A 15,792-nucleotide genomic window follows, 5' to 3' on the forward strand; every position below is an offset into this window, starting at 1 on the left:
AGCATTTGAAAAAAAAATGGTTGGGCATTTTTTACACTTTTTACTACAATCGATAAGGTTGCTCAATTGAAGCGTTTGGCCAAATAATGGTCTACGTCATTTTTTCAAACTTGCAGAAAATACAATAAAAGTCATCGCCGAATTAGGGAAACATATTTTTTGTAAGGATTGCAGCTGTGTTAAGGTGTACAACTACATTTGTTGGTTTATAGGAACTTGCTTTAGGAACGTGTAACAGAAACTATATAAAAGGTTAAGTCGAAAAACAGATTTTACCAAAATATACACAGACCGTTATTCGGCTGAATACTTCAATTAGTTTTCTATAATTCCTCCTTGAATTCTCATACATTTATCTAAGATGCATTCACTTATAGCAAGACACAAGATAGTTTAGTACTATAAAATATATTTACCGGCAGTCTAGTAAGAGGTGGCTTTACAACATTACGCCCAAATGCATCTTCCTGAAACTGAATAAGTTGAATGACCAAGCTCGCTAGACCCTTGTTTGTAGGAGGATCCGCTTGAATGTACTAAGAACAAGAGAAAATCAACCATTTAAATCATAATGTAAATCACTTTCACATGCACAATATAAACCTTCAACACCAAGGCAAATGCATAAGTAGATTTTTTTGATAAAGGCAACAGTGCTGTAAAAACGCAGTGAAACACTGCCATGTCGTTTATACTACAAGTTAAATACTTAACTCCAGACCAAATGAACTCATCCTCCCCCCTTCATGTAAATGAACAGTGGTAACAGGAAGAGAGCAGTTGTGGACGAGCCAGCTGGAATACTGTCATAATGTTTTCAAAGCAAGAGCCGTATAAAAGCTATGTAATACAGCAGTGTCTCCCAACTATTTTTGTCTCATCGCCCCCTTCTTAAGAAAATTTTTTCCTGAATGCAAGCTAACCCCCCAGGATCCTGTTATACTCGTAGCTTCTATTGCCCCATTGGACCATTCCAATGTCCCCCCCCAGGGGGTGTTAATGATCATGTTGGTAAACACTGTGTTAGAGGTTGCAATGCACAACAGTGTCATCAAGAACCACTGCCGAACCATTCAGGCACCTCGTTCATATTCCTCTATAGAAATTCGTTCAAACGAGTATGCGTGTATGTATCGTGAACCTAAGGTGAAGTTTGTCAGAAATGCTTGTTATGTGTTAAACTAGTGCTGCTATCTGCCTTCAGAATTCGGAGGCAGACAACTGTCACTAAGGACTGCAAGAGGTTAGCTGTGCACACACACACACACATCTGCATTACCTTACTGAAAAGTAACAAAGTGGGGAAGAGCGTTCATGTAGAAAAAGCGCCAGGAAAGAGATCTATCTTTTCACACCATCCAGGGGTTAGGCAGTGCCAACAGTGTCCAAAGGCTTCCGAATTGCTAGAGACGTTGTACGCAACACTGGTGGTTACATTGAAAACCTGTAAAACGTAGAACCTTGAACGTATACTATATATCTATAAAATAAATATGGTTGCCACTACTAAAAAATCAACATATGTAACCTATTTATTAAGTAGCTTATGCTCACGTGGAGTCCAATATTTTAAGTGCCCAAGGTTTGGTAAAGTTAATACTTATATAGGCTTACATATATTTTGTAGGCAGTTTCTTACAGTAATTCTGTGAGTATTCCTGTGAATATGTTTACAAGCTTTATCTTCTATAATACCTACTGGTTCGCTCCTTAGTTTAGAATCATTATCTAAACAGGCAACACCTGTGGAAAGTACGACTCCACTATTATCGACCTCCAGGGTTGCCAGTTTTAACACGAAAAAAAAAATTGACACTGGTGCTGACTGCACTAATAGAAAATTAACTACCACTTTGACAGCCACATCGGTATTTGCTAATTTTGGCAACCGTTAATCATCAGCATATTTCATTGATTCAATTTTTGGTGCATAATTTTTTCAGTTTTTTGCATTTTTGACCATATTTCAATTGATTATCATATATTACTGCACATCACTGATTTATGTAATAAATTGACTTTTTTTTGTGGGTATTCTATGTATTGGAATTATATGTATTCTTGTAGGCCATCTCAATAGCAAGAAAAAAGTCATTACATTGGCACTGACTACTAAACCACACACATGCACCTCGTCCATATTCCTCTGCGGAACCTCTAACGAATTGGTACATGCGGGAATGTACGTGTACATGTAGTGAAACCTGACGTGAAGTTTGTTCCTGTGAAATGCTTGTTATGTGTAGTGCTGCCATCTGCCACCAGTTTTTCTAACTATGAGTGAAGTGTAATGATTGAATAACATTGGCACTGACTGCGCTTATGAAGACCTAACCTGTTTTGATATGAAGTCTCGGCAACCTTGTTTTGCATTCCTGGCAACCAACCATGTATTGGATATATGACCATGATGGCCCTTAAAGATACATTCCCACTTGTGGAAATGGAAGACTTGGCGACAAAAAGATATCCCGTTTTTTGGCAATCACACAACCACATTATTTCTCCATGATGTACCTTGATGCCATGGACCCCCGTGCGGCAGAGAGGACTCGAATTAAAATTATATAAATCCATTTTTTTTAACGCAATAAATCTACCACTTGTGGAGTTATGGTTCACAAAGCGCTAGCCTGGAGCAACTCTTTATTTTTTTTGCTTTTCACTAGAAATTCACAAAAAAGGGGGAGCCCATGAAAAAAATCTAGTCGGAAATCCCGCCTAGGGGACCCCTGCTGCGGGATGTGTTTTAATGGGGGGGGGGGGGAAATGAAAAATCGTCTTCCCCCTTCTGCTGGATGTGGACCCATAAAAAAACCGTCTTAAGGCCCCGATCAAAGATCCCAGCTGCAGCAGGTGGGAACCACTGGGCACCCCATGAACAATCCTCGCCTAGGGGGCCCTAATGATTACTGTTTGATTTCACACATATTGATCGAAAGTAAATAAATTACACTATAAAAGTCTAATCTATTTGAAATTATCCCCACGATTGAAGCTGAGACCATATCCAAATAAAGGTCCGAGTTACTGATTCACTATTTAATTATTAATAATAATAAAGCCCTCACTTTTTTACAGTTTTTCTGTAGCCATTGACGCACGGAATCGAATTGGGCAACGGTCTCGACCGCTTCGTAAAACTTCACATTAGGGCCACCATCTTTTTTCCTATAATGCATAGTCATCTTTTCGCTTTAATTGATTAATTACTAAGATTAAATAAACAATATTTAAAGTTGACGCTTTAAAAGCCTTCACTCATGTCCAAGCCTAAAAAATCTATGAAGACGCCATCACACTTTCTTTTTGTTGTTTTTTTTCTCCCCTCCAGGACAAAGCGGTTCGGTTCAACCGTGATCGATTTAACCGCCGAAGTGACATATCGGGGAAAAAAACATATTTTATTTTGCAATTATAAAATCTTATCTACTAGACTAATAGATTTAATTTTATAATTTATTAGGATTTAACTCTTAGTTCAATCATTGAAATGCCGAAAAATAGAAAAATTTTAATTATTTCAATTGACGAATTTTGAGATTTAGCATCTGGCAACACTTACGAAAGATTTTGTTTATGAAGTTGATGACACGCCATCCTTTGATTTGAAGAGAAATTAACTCTTGCCGCCTTTAAAAATTAAAACATGGAATCGGGTTTACTGGTAGAATTATAAATTTCATTTTATAAATTAATTTTTTTTTATTACCTAAATACTAACCAGTATTATTTGTCTTGATAATAGCTTTTAATTCTCTTGTTATGAAACTTTAGTAATTTTACTGGGTATGTATACTGGGTCATTAAAGAGCCCCATTACAGTGAAACCTCGATATAACGATTCTCTGTGGACCAAGAAAAGAAATATCATTGTAAAGGGATTATCATTAAATCAAGAGGGTAGCGGTTTAACATTAGAGTATAGACATTTCCAAATAGGACTTGAAAAAAATATCTTTGTAGATGGATTTATCGTTATATCGAGTATCGTTGTTTCACTGTAATACCTTAAATGCCATTCACCAGCATTGATAATTGTTGATTGTTAGGTTTTGAATCGTAGCTAGAATATTTATAACTGTAAATCCCATTATGCTTGAATTGCTTGTAAACCACCACAAGTTTAAATGTCCTTTCTAGGGCCATCCTAATCCAAGATAGTGAAAACTCCAGTGAGTAACAAGAAACATTGCCCACTCCTATAGCTTTACTTGCACTAGCAGAGCAAGCAGTGAGTTTATTAAAAAACTTTGCAGGAAATGGCTTTGATTGGAGCCTATACAGACAGCTTAAATCATCCCCACATTAAAATAGAATCAAACTGATAAGATCTAGAGATTGTGGTGGCCACAGTCCTTCAGAAACGATTCTGTTGCAGAAACATTTTTTTTTAATTTTATTAGATTATCCAAAGTAATGATTCTGTATGTATGATATATATTTACATTCTTTTCATTCATCAGGAACCAAGTTTGTATGCAGTTAAAGCTATTGCCATACTTGATAATGATGGAAATCGTTTGCTTGCAAAAGTATGTTTTTTTAGTCATTTTATGCAAATTTATGTTGCTATAAATGACAAATCATCATAGATCTATCTCTGATTACTGTGTGTAAAATGTCATACTCAAATTTCTACTCTGTTGAGTGTTTTAACTTAACCTTTGTTCATTCAAAATTCATCGCCAGTAATTCACCAGTGAGAAAATTCATTGACGAAATGGCATAGTAAGTGAGTGAGTCAAGGAGTTAGTGTATGAACAAGTGAGCAAAAGAGCAAGTAAGACTCTTACTCACTTATTCATACTGTCACTTATAAGGTCACTCCCTTACCTACTCTCATAGCTGCCAAGTCTCCCAAATTTCTACTCTCATAGCTGCAGAGTCTCCCAAATTTCTACTCCATCTCCCGGACTCCCGAGAAATTCTTATATCTTCTGAATTTCAATCATGATTGTAAAAAACCTTACTTTTGGGGGGGGGGAATTATTTCCAAAGAATTTACCTGAAATGATCAAGTACACTGCTCAAAACAATTAGGGGAGCAAGCAAAAAAGTGAAGAAAACTGTGCGAGACAGCCACGTATTGGCATACAATGGATAGTACACGCGTATCGATGCGCATTACAGAAAAAAGACGTAAAAAAATTCGGAATTAAGCTTTAATTCTTTGAAAATATGGAAAAAACATGAAAAGATGATTTAGGGCAACAATTTGGTTACATGTAAACGATAAAAAAAAGTACTGTTTAGACATGATGCATGAGTTTTAATAGGGCATGTGGTCTCCTCGAACAGCTAAGACTGCTGCACACCTGTTTGCCATGGATGCGATGAGGTTATCGATCAGACTTTGGGGAATACTGTTCCACTCCTCAAGAAGTGCAATCTGCAAGTCTCGGACAGTAACAGGCGGCCTTGGTCGCGCAGCAATGCGTCTTTAAATTATGGATGATTCATTTTATGTTACTTATCAGTATACATCTTTGCGTAATTTTGTTAAAACCATGTGCTCCCCTAATTGTTTTGAGCAGTGTATGAAGTAAATTGTCGCCATTGCGTTAAACCATAAAAAAAAAAAAAATTATTTTTTTGAGAGGGGAATAAAATTAATCAAACAATCAGCGTCTGTTCTGCTCTTTGACATCTAAAATTGACTAGCTAACTTGTGTTTGCTTTGGATAAGCAAATCGTGGTAGACTAGGTCAATAAGATACTTGTCTAAAGTACCAAAGGATGCTTAGAGGTGTCGCGAGTTAGATACCCGGTTCAGTCTTGTCAGAAAATGTTTATGACACAGGGGATACAACAAAAATGTCAACATGACCACAGAAACAAATTGCTACTGCAGGGAGTCCCACATCGAGGGATTAGTGCACCAATCTCTCAGTGTGTATGAAAAAGGCTGCTGTTCAGAATCTGTAATAAATTGTAGACACCGGTCTAATTAGCCCTCGTGTGCAGAAAATGACTGTGGTGCAACAAAAATTATCAAAAGTTTTTTCTATTCACCCTATTTTGAGCCCAATGACTTTTCTTTTTGGAGTAGTAATGCAGGTAACTTGACATATTGGTTGACGGCTTGGCTTTAATTGGTGATGGTTTGCATGAGGTCATGTTTTTGCAAAGAGGAAAAATCCCTATAATATTACTTTTTTCATAAAAATCCCTATATTGTTTCTCAAAAATCCTTTATACTTATTTTTATATGGAAATTCTGATCCACACGAAAACCATAATTTGTATTCTTCACAGTTAGCAGCTATGTGCTCTCTTAGTCACTGAGATGGTCACTGACTCGCTCAATCACTCTCACTCAATCACTAGTTTATTCACTCATGGTCATGTACAGTTAATTACTCGAGTACTCACTCGCTATATTTTCCGCTAGCTCTTTCACCAACTGACTCTCTCGCATATTTGTTCTTTTGTGATGAACTGTTGTCTGTGAATTTTCCCAGCAGTAATCTTTCTTTTGGTGAATTTTTGGTAAATTCTTTTAACCCATTTGCATACTCTCTCTGAATGCACTACCTCTCTCGTGTATCAATGGAAAAACAGGTTTTTACATTATAGAAAACTCCATAACTTCACGCTCACTGATAAGAGATACTCATAATCACATGTTGTTCTGTTTATGGATGCAGAATGGGGGAATACACTAAATTACTATATTTAGCACAGAATATTTTGAAGGACCTATTCATGTCTGTATTGGGAATGTCTTTCGTTTTCCTCTTGCATACATGAAGGTAAAACCTTACATATATTTACCTCTCACTGTCCAGAACAACCAAAGTCATTTTTATTCATGTGCATTCAGAAACATGAAGGGGGGATGAGTGCATATGTGCAATTTCTGTGACCAAAACTAATTTTTTTTAGATTCATGTGAAATTGTGAGAGAGAAACAAATTTCTATCAAGTTTAGCTCTTTATTGCCTTCGGGAGTTGACAAATCCCTCGTGCCAGGTTGTGACAGTGACTAAAAAATTGATATTGGCTCCTAAAATTTTCTGTTGCATTACTGAGTCTAAGGAGAACACAGAAGGTTTGGAATTTTTGTTCGTCAACATAAATAGGATCAAGTCCCACAAATTATTTTAAGTCCCGATGTTCTTGAAAATAAATATGCCTTCTCTTAAGAAATTTGGCTGGCTCCAAAGTTTTTTTAAATCATTTGTCATGCCTCGATGCCTTCCAAGTCCCTTATTTCAGCCCTTTGTATAAATATTTTCATATCAGGAGTGGTTTCAACAACTTTATTAGTTCTCAAAATGTTTTCATCATCTACATATTATCAACGTAGTAATCTGCTCACTGAATTTTCCCTTTTCTTGACATGAAATTCTGGAAATGATGTAAAGATGGCATATGCATGTATATATTATAGTTTTTTTATTCCTATATTTTCTAACATATTTGCTTGTAATATATAGTATGGATACATATTGTTGTGTAGTGGTAGAGTGCCTGCCTGCCACCAATGACTATTTTGTCTGTGATTGCAGTTTCAAACTCAGATTTTTTTATTTGTATCACACCTTTTTGTGCTATAGTATTATACTGTGAAACCTATATGAAACAGAAGACTGAAATAATATTCAATTTTACGCAGGTTTCTGTTTTATAAAGATGCACATGAAAGCATTGATCAATGCAGGGATTTATTTGTTTTATTCTGGCGAAGACAGGTTTCTATTTCATACTGTGTCTGCCTCAGATAGGTTACGCTGTATTTGCAGTGTATGAATTTGAGTGCCATCTATCTTTCACAAAAGACAACCTAAGAAAATGAAAAAAAAATTTTTACACTGCTGTTTTGAGAGAAGCATTTCTCTGACCATTTTTCCCCCAGCTGAGGGGTTAAGGATTTAGGAATTTTTACTGTATTTTATATTGACTTGCTGATATGTTCTTAAGACATATAATCTGATTATAAATTTATCTGATTATAAGTTTTTCTTATGTATTTCCAGTATTATGACAGCACATTGTTTTCCGACAATCCCAAGGAACAAAAAACATTTGAAAAAAATCTCTACAACAAAACTCATAGAGCTAATGGTATGAAATCTTTATTTATATCATAGGAATTTCACACGATGCAACACTTTTGAACCCCAAATGTATATAAGCTGTGTTCGTTCATTAGCTTTTGCATTGGATGGAGATGGATTTTCATTTAATCTTTTATGCAAAGGCTTGAAAAATCCCAGGCGCCAGATCTCCATGGTGACTGAAAAATTGGTATTAGCACCTAAACTTATTCTTGTGTGATCAATAAATTGGGGTTTGAGAAAAAACATTTTCAGAATTTATGTCAGCACATCTATTAACATAGAAAGGGATTACCAAGTCGAAAAAAGGTTATTAATGACTTTTTCCTTGGGGAAAACAATGCTTGGCTCATATGAAATTTTGCTGGCACCTGAATTCTTCACCAATTTGCCAAGCCCTGCTTTATGGTAATTTCATTCAGAGTATAAAACTGTCTTTCATATTCTGAAATATTTCTTACTATCGTTAAATGATGTTCAGTGGTCCCTTGTACTGTTACACCATTCCCAAACTGTACAAGGGACCACTGAACATATTTCTTACTATGGTAGAATTATGTTCAGTGGTCCCTTGTACAGTTTGGGAATGGTGTAACACTTTGAAACCTGCATGAAACGGAACATCTCAAGATGTCGTTAGGAACCATCAAGTCGATTTCGACTCTTGGTGACTCTATAGATCATGGCTCTCCAAGCTGATGTGTCATTCACAGCATGTCTCAGTTGTGCTAGCTTCATTCTAGTGCTTTACAACACCTCTTCTATCCATCTGGTGCTTGGTCTGCCTCTCCCTCTCGTTCCCTTCATTCTTCCAAGCATTACCATTTTTTCTAGTGAGCCTTCTGTGTGCATTACATGGCCAAAGTGAGAGAGTTTCTGTTTAATGACTGTTGCTTCTAGAGAATAGTCAATCTTGACTTCTTCTATAACCGATTTGTTAGTCCTTTTAGCTGTCCATGGAATTCTCAGCATCCTCCTCCAGCACCAAAGTTCGAAGGAATCAATTATCTTCTTATTTGCTTTCCGTGGTGTCCAGCTCTCGCATCCATACATAAAGACAGGAAAGACCAATGCATTTATAATTCTAGTTTTTGTTTTCATTGATACATTTTTGTTTTTCATTATTATATTAAGCTTTCTCATGGCTGTTTTACCCAGAACCACTCGTTTTTTTTATTTCTTCTGTTCAAGTTCCCTCTTTTACAATTGATCCTAGGAAATCAAATCTGTCCACAGTCTCAAAACTTTCGCCATCTAGTTGAAAACTGTGAATATCTGCTGTAGTCATGATCTTTGGGGTTTTTTTTTTCATATTTAGATAGAATCCAAGCTTCTCACTTTCTGTTTTTACTCTGGATATAATGTTCTTCAGGTTCTCTTCAGATTCTGCCAGCAGAATTGTGTCATCAGCATATCTAAGGTTGTTGATCACTCTTCCTCCAATTTTAACATCTGCCTCTAATTCCTCTAAATTGGATGCTCTCATTATATATTCTCCATACAGAGTAAATAAGTTTGGGAAAAGGATGCCGAACCTTTTCCCAGTCCTTGTCGAACCCCTTTTTCAATTCCAAACCATTCAGTTAATCCATAGTTTGTTCTTACACTTGCCTCTTGGTTAATATATAAATTTCTGATCAAGCAGACAAGGTGATTAGGCACTCCCATTGTTCCAAGAATATCTCAAAGCTTATCATGATCAACATCAAGATACTGAAATAATATTCGGTTTTAGATAAATTTCGATTTTAACAAAGTGCAAATCCATGGTCCTCACAATGGTCAGGCTGACAGGACTCCAGGTTGGGGCATATAATCATTGAACAGACTATCTTTTGATTCCGTTCACAACAGGTTTATGGTCTCGTACAGTGTTCGTCTTAGATAGGTTTCACTGTAGTTTGATGGCTTTTATGAGACTGATGTTGCAAATTTATTTAAAGTTGCCTTTAGTTTGATTTCAAAATAAAAAAACATCTTAGTTACATCAAGTATGAATTCATTAATGTTTTTAATGTGCTTTCAAATTATTTTAACATGATTTCCAGTAATACAGGGGACACTGTTTATTGAAAATAATGGATAATGTATTATCACTTTTGCAAATTATGTATCTGACACTTATCATAACATGGGAAAAACTCTGTTTATAGTTATCAGGATTTCAGTTTATATTATTAATATTTTTGTTTGTCCTAACTTTTTTTCTTATGTATTTTGAAGCTGAAGTTTAAGGTTGAACCAGACCTTATTTTTTCTTATCGGTTACCATTATCAATCAGTCAGACTGCATAGATGTCCGAATAAGACAGGATCTTAGCTCAAAGGAAAAAAATTAATAACAGTATGGGAGAAAAAATGGAAATGAGTCAGTGTAATCTTGCTACAAGATCGAACATTATGTAAAAGAAAATTAAGCAGTCCCATATTTTTCACTAGAAACAGGACTTGTGGTTATCTCATTTGCTTCTGGGTTTGCTTTGGAGATGCAGTCATCTCTTACTTATGCATCAGTGCAAGGTAAAGAGGCACATAAGTAAGAGAGGCGTATAAGTTAATGACATTATTTACATATCTTTGACTAGAAGTGCAGAAAGCCGTCTTATAAATGGGAGCAATGTAAAAGTAAGACATCACTGTAGTTATCAAACGGTTATTGTTATCAGAAACCTGGAATTCCAATGTGATCATGGTAAGCGGTATATGATTGCTATCAATCATCGAGGGAGAAAAAAAGCAAAGTATTATTGTATGTTCATTTTTACGAGTACTGATCATGGTGATTTTTTTTCTGGACTTATATTAATTTCATTTATATAGGAGAAGTGATTATGTTAGACGGTCTGACATGTGTGTATAGGAGCAACGTGGATCTATTCTTTTATGTGATGGGAAGTAGCCATGAAAATGAGGTGAATGGGTTTGAATATTTTAAGAAAAAAAATAATATTAAATTTATAGCATTTATCAAACGTTTTTGTGTGTTCAATTTTGGCATTATATATTGGGGGGGGGGGGCAATAGCTGGCGCTAGCTGAAAAAAACTATTATATTTTTTTATATTAGTTCCGATGAACAAAATGGTGGTTCATGTTGGAAAAAAAATTATTTCTTATGTAACAGAAACAATTTGTATTTTTACCATGCAAACACAAAACCTCTTTAAACACACAGGTCACATGAGTTATTTCAAAAACCTAGCTATGGAAGTAGCAAATTTTCTTGCGCAATCATCACAGGTCAGTGATGATAATCTCGATGAGCAAAATTTGATGGCACAACTCCATTGAAAAAATTAATTTGGCCCTTAAAAGGACCTTTTTGTAATTGAATAATATATAACAATGAAATCTAAAAATTTAATTTGATATAAGAATGAAATTTATAACAAGAATCGAAAAAAACCACCTGCAACCGCATGAGGAAAATAAAACAATATAAAAAAAAAACATCACTCAACTTCGCCAAATGTAAGTTTTGCCAAGTGTTTCACTATGAGTGATGTAATGGTTCATCACTCATTGCGACCAATCAGGATGTGCTGAATTGCTTATAATGTATCTAGGAATGTAAAGTTTTTTTATATGATTCTCAGAATACCTAAAAGCGAGGTTTGATGAAGATTACAATATGCATTTAGCCAATTCAAAGGATTTTTAAAACAAAGATATTCAAGAATTTTCCACAATCTGTGACTCAAATTTCCCAGCATGCCAATTAATGTGGGAGAATACAGTATAAAGGTTGTCATAATTTTGAGATAAAAACAAATTTTTGGTTTCATTAGAATATTAACCCTTTCACTGCTGGTGTATTTTTATAAGAGCAGTGAACATGAGGTTATTCCGCTTATTCATATATTTGTGATGGCTGGTGGGGTGTGTATGGAGTGGCGAACATGGGGAAATCCCTTTATTCTACTTTGGTACAGAACACATCTACATCAAAATGCGAAACCTGCAACCCTTTGCCATGAAGGTTAAGATCGAACTCTCTAGAATGTCTTCGCCTCTCAATAAAACTTAATCCTTGCATGTCTCATGAATAAAAAGTACTACTGTATGTCCTTGTCAACAGCTTCCCTGTTACAACGTCCATTAAAAAAATAAACATGTTTTTTCATTTAATTGGTCTTTCTCTTCCTCACCAAACACTGACATCTGAATCACTTTATAGGAAAATTATTAAGGGAATGAAAAAATATCAAATCATATAAAAACTTTGCACATTTAAAATCTGTGGTAGTGTTACATTTTTTCATTATTACCATTTTTATGATTTCAGCTCATTTTAGCCAGTGTCCTGAATTGCTTGTATGATTCAGTGAATCAGATCTTGAGGAAAAATGTTGAGAGACGTACTCTCTTGGAGAATCTGGACATAATAATGTTAGCCATAGATGAAATATGCGATGGCGGGTGAGTTTTTTTTTTCTCCCACATTATTGATAAGTTCTTACTTTTTCAAATTTTTTTACTTTGTATTTTAAGTCAAGGTTGCACAGCCTGTGACCCACAAAATTTGTTTCAAAACAAAGTTTTAATGTATGTTTGCTAAGTAAACCAGTTTGCATTCTGCGAGTAGTCTCTCATATCTGACGAATAAACCAAAGATGTGCACTCTTTGCTCTAGCGGTCAGAAAAAGGTTTGAGATAGCGGGTCTGCACAGTATAAATTGGGGCCATTTTCTGTACAATTCACAAAATTCTACATCTGAAAAAAAGACCCTCAAAATACAAATCAACAAAACCATAAATTTAAAATTTAATTTCTTTAGTATGAAGTTAACCAGTTTGTTTCCACTTTCCACAAAATTACTTACTTTTCACAAAACTGAATCATCTTTACAAAAATGAAGATTTTCACAGAAACAGATTCCTATAATAATATTCTGGACGAGCCCCTGGATTAAACAACCAAACCCCCTGAACCATTTGAGAAGTAATGTATCACAACATACATTAACAATAGCAATGAAAATCTCTCACAAACAGTTAAATACAGTACATATCAGGATTTGAACTTTTTTTTAGTGCTGCAAGTCTCAAAAATTGTTTTTAAAATGTAAGTGCTATGGTGGATAGGCTAAGAAATCTGGTACCAGAGAACCAGTTTCCATCTGTTAAGGAATACAAAATGGTTTTTTTTTTATGTTTATCACAAATATAGGATTGTTTTGGAAGCTGATTACAATGCTGTAGTGCAACGGGTTGCCTTGAGGACTGATGACATTCCACTTGGAGAACAAACAGTGGCACAAGTGAGATAAAATTGATAATTATTTACCATGCTGTATTATTCTGTTTTCAAAATTACGTAGAAGCATTGTTCTTTATGTTTGATTTAATTTTATAAAGCAAGTTTAAAAATATCATGAACATCATGCCTTCTTCAGTAGTTTCCCACACTTAAATTTTTGTTATTTGCAAGATGTATAAAGATCTGAAAACTATTACACGTATCCATGATACCATCTGTTTTGAGGTAGTATTAAGGTTTCTAACCATTAGAACGAAGATTCCTCAACGTTCACACTTTGGACATCCTTTCGGATTAAGTTACCGTATCATCCTCCGTTCTATCTCAAAGCACCTCTGCAGCATGCTAAAATGTTGTAGCATTTACTAATTGAGAATCGCGGCTGTATCACTTCCTTGACTGTAATTTTATTGCTAAAAAGCTCACGTCACCACTGACTGATCTAATAGTGTAAGTTTGGAAATCACTGCATTAACACCAGGTTTTGGCATCCTTTTCACTAAACATGTCATGAAAGAAGGTCTTTGGACATAGTTGCCTAGGTTGATAAAACACTAGTCTATACAGTTGCAGAAGACATCCAGAGGTTTCGCTGGTGTGATACTTGCACAGTCCTAGTCACACGTGACATGGAAGTACAACAGTAACAGTGCCAGGGTATTGCTAATGCAATAAGTTCCACTTTGTTAGCTCACAAACCTTTCTGCAAGAGGCATTGGGAAAACAAATTATAGAATGTTGCTGTAAGCCAGTGGTTCCCAAAGTGCAAGTGATGGAACGGTCCGGGGGGACAATAGAAGCTAACAGTATAACATGGGATCCTATGGGTGCTTTCGAGATTCTGGGGGGAGTGGTGGGTGAAAAAAATTTCTGAAAAGGGGCGAAATGAAACAAAAAGTTTGAAAACTATGCTGTAAGCAGTTAGCTACAAAATGTAGGTCCTTTTGTAATTAGCCCATGTGCAGAAAATAACTATGGTGTCATAAATATAAATCAATAATTGAATACAGTAATACCCCAAACTTGTCTCACACATCACTTGTGTACATTGTGTCATCTCGAAAATGATTACAGCAAATGTTACAGCAAATGTTACAGCAAATGTTACAGCAAATATTACAGCAAATGATTACAGCAATGACATCAGATTACAGCACCAGGAAGAATAAGAAACAAATACACAATGCTGACTACATAAAATAAGGTAGGGTCGCACACTCGAACCAGTGTTTGCCAATATGCATCTAGATGCATGGTTCACACATCAAAATTCAATTTCACTCTTCAGAATTTCAGTGAGTGAAAATACTCCTTCAAATTTTAGGTACTTTTTTTCAATAGTGTTATTTCTTCTCACTGCTTAGAAAAATACCCCTAAAAATTTTGAAGATATGTGAAATTACTCTCCAAAATTATATTTCCAGATAACTGCTCAAATCACACAATCAAGCAATTTGTTAGAAATTCCGAAGAGGGATTTAATAACTTAATAACTGATTTAATGACTTAATGTACGAGCTGCATGTACAGTTAAGTAGTAGTATAGTCTAAGTCTGTACTTCAGAGAAATCACTACTCAATAGTTGAGTGGTTAGCAAACTGACACGAATTCAACAATGGGCATTGAAGGATTCAAGTCATGGTCTAGTCAGTATTTGTGGGTATAAAATGGCTTGAAATGGTACAACAGAAGTAAAATGACCAAGTTTGGTAAGGATTGTTCGTAAACATGACGTTTTGGGTACTTTCTGAATCAGTTGTTGCATATAAAAACGTCACAATTTGTAAAAATAATCCAAACAATTTTTAAAAAAATTTATAATGATTCGATCAAGTAACAAAATTTTTAAATTTTAATTGTTATTCATTTCCCTTCTGTATCAGTGTGATAAGATTTTATGGAAATAAATTGACTGAAGATTTTTTAAATCTTAATTATCTAGGTCTTCCAATCGGCTCGAGAACAATTGAGATGGTCCCTATTGAAATAGCTGATTGTTTTTTTTGAAATGAACTTTTTCCTCTATTTTATATCATGTATATAATAAGTATATTTGGATGATTAAAGCTGGTCTGTATACATCATTTTCTGTTGATTATATATTTCATTTGTTTCACTTTTTACATTTACGACTGATGTTAAATACAGTGTGCATAGGAAAGGCCTTTCAAACTGAAATAATATCCAAGTGGAAAAGGGGGAGAGTTATAGGTGACTATTCAACTATGATTACGATAAAAAGTGCAACCTTGATAACTTGACTACTCTAGAAAACTGGACATTCATTATTTCTGTGGTTGGCACAATACTATAATTCAATGGGGGTGGGGATATTCCTCTAACAACTCGACAACTCGCTTAAAGTGGACTATTATTTATATTGCGTTATCATAACTCATTTTCAAAAACCCCCATGTGTTGATCAGTTTAAAAAATTTACATCATCACTCATGTGTTTCACAAATTCTG

General features: G+C 35.1%; 2 protein-coding genes across 5 annotated transcripts in view; one reads left to right on the forward strand and one right to left on the reverse strand.

The window, feature by feature from the left end:
- The window catches only part of mor (SWI/SNF- related protein mor), a 47,747-nt gene extending 44,400 nt beyond the window's left edge, over positions 1–3,347 (reverse strand). For 2 of the 4 annotated variants that reach the window (XM_089234870.1, XM_089234872.1), the window contains exons 1-2: positions 3,072–3,347; positions 417–536 (exon numbers count right to left, since the gene is read on the reverse strand). In XM_089234870.1, the coding sequence (XP_089090996.1) occupies positions 417–536; positions 3,072–3,188 (237 nt within the window). In that variant the 5' untranslated portion in view covers positions 3,189–3,347. The remainder of the gene's footprint in view (positions 1–416; positions 537–3,071) is intronic. The other 2 variants (XM_089234871.1, XM_089234869.1) reach the window with 2 other exon arrangements.
- Positions 3,348–3,564: 217 nt separating this feature from the next.
- On the forward strand, positions 3,565–15,407 carry zetaCOP (COPI coat complex subunit zeta). The gene is made up of 7 exons (XM_089234873.1): positions 3,565–3,667; positions 4,467–4,535; positions 7,983–8,070; positions 10,884–10,975; positions 12,348–12,481; positions 13,233–13,323; positions 15,266–15,407. The coding sequence occupies exons 1-7, from the start codon at positions 3,650–3,652 to the stop codon at positions 15,311–15,313; spliced, it is 540 nt and encodes a 179-aa protein (XP_089090999.1). The 5' UTR covers positions 3,565–3,649; the 3' UTR covers positions 15,314–15,407.
- Positions 15,408–15,792: the final 385 nt, after the last annotated feature.

This window comes from Pholcus phalangioides, unplaced genomic scaffold (assembly GCF_987345545.1).
Source record: "Pholcus phalangioides strain wild (caught in Gottingen) unplaced genomic scaffold, Ppha-v1.0 ptg000008l_1, whole genome shotgun sequence".
NCBI classification, from domain to species: Eukaryota; Metazoa; Arthropoda; class Arachnida; order Araneae; family Pholcidae; genus Pholcus; species Pholcus phalangioides.

Excerpts from the sequence above, each read along its gene's own strand:
- zetaCOP (XM_089234873.1), top strand. Across the intron at positions 8,071-10,883 it reads CAAAACTCATAGAGCTAATG|GAGAAGTGATTATGTTAGAC; the intron begins GTATGAAATCTT and ends TCATTTATATAG. Across the intron at positions 13,324-15,265 it reads GAGAACAAACAGTGGCACAA|GTCTTCCAATCGGCTCGAGA; the intron begins GTGAGATAAAAT and ends TTAATTATCTAG.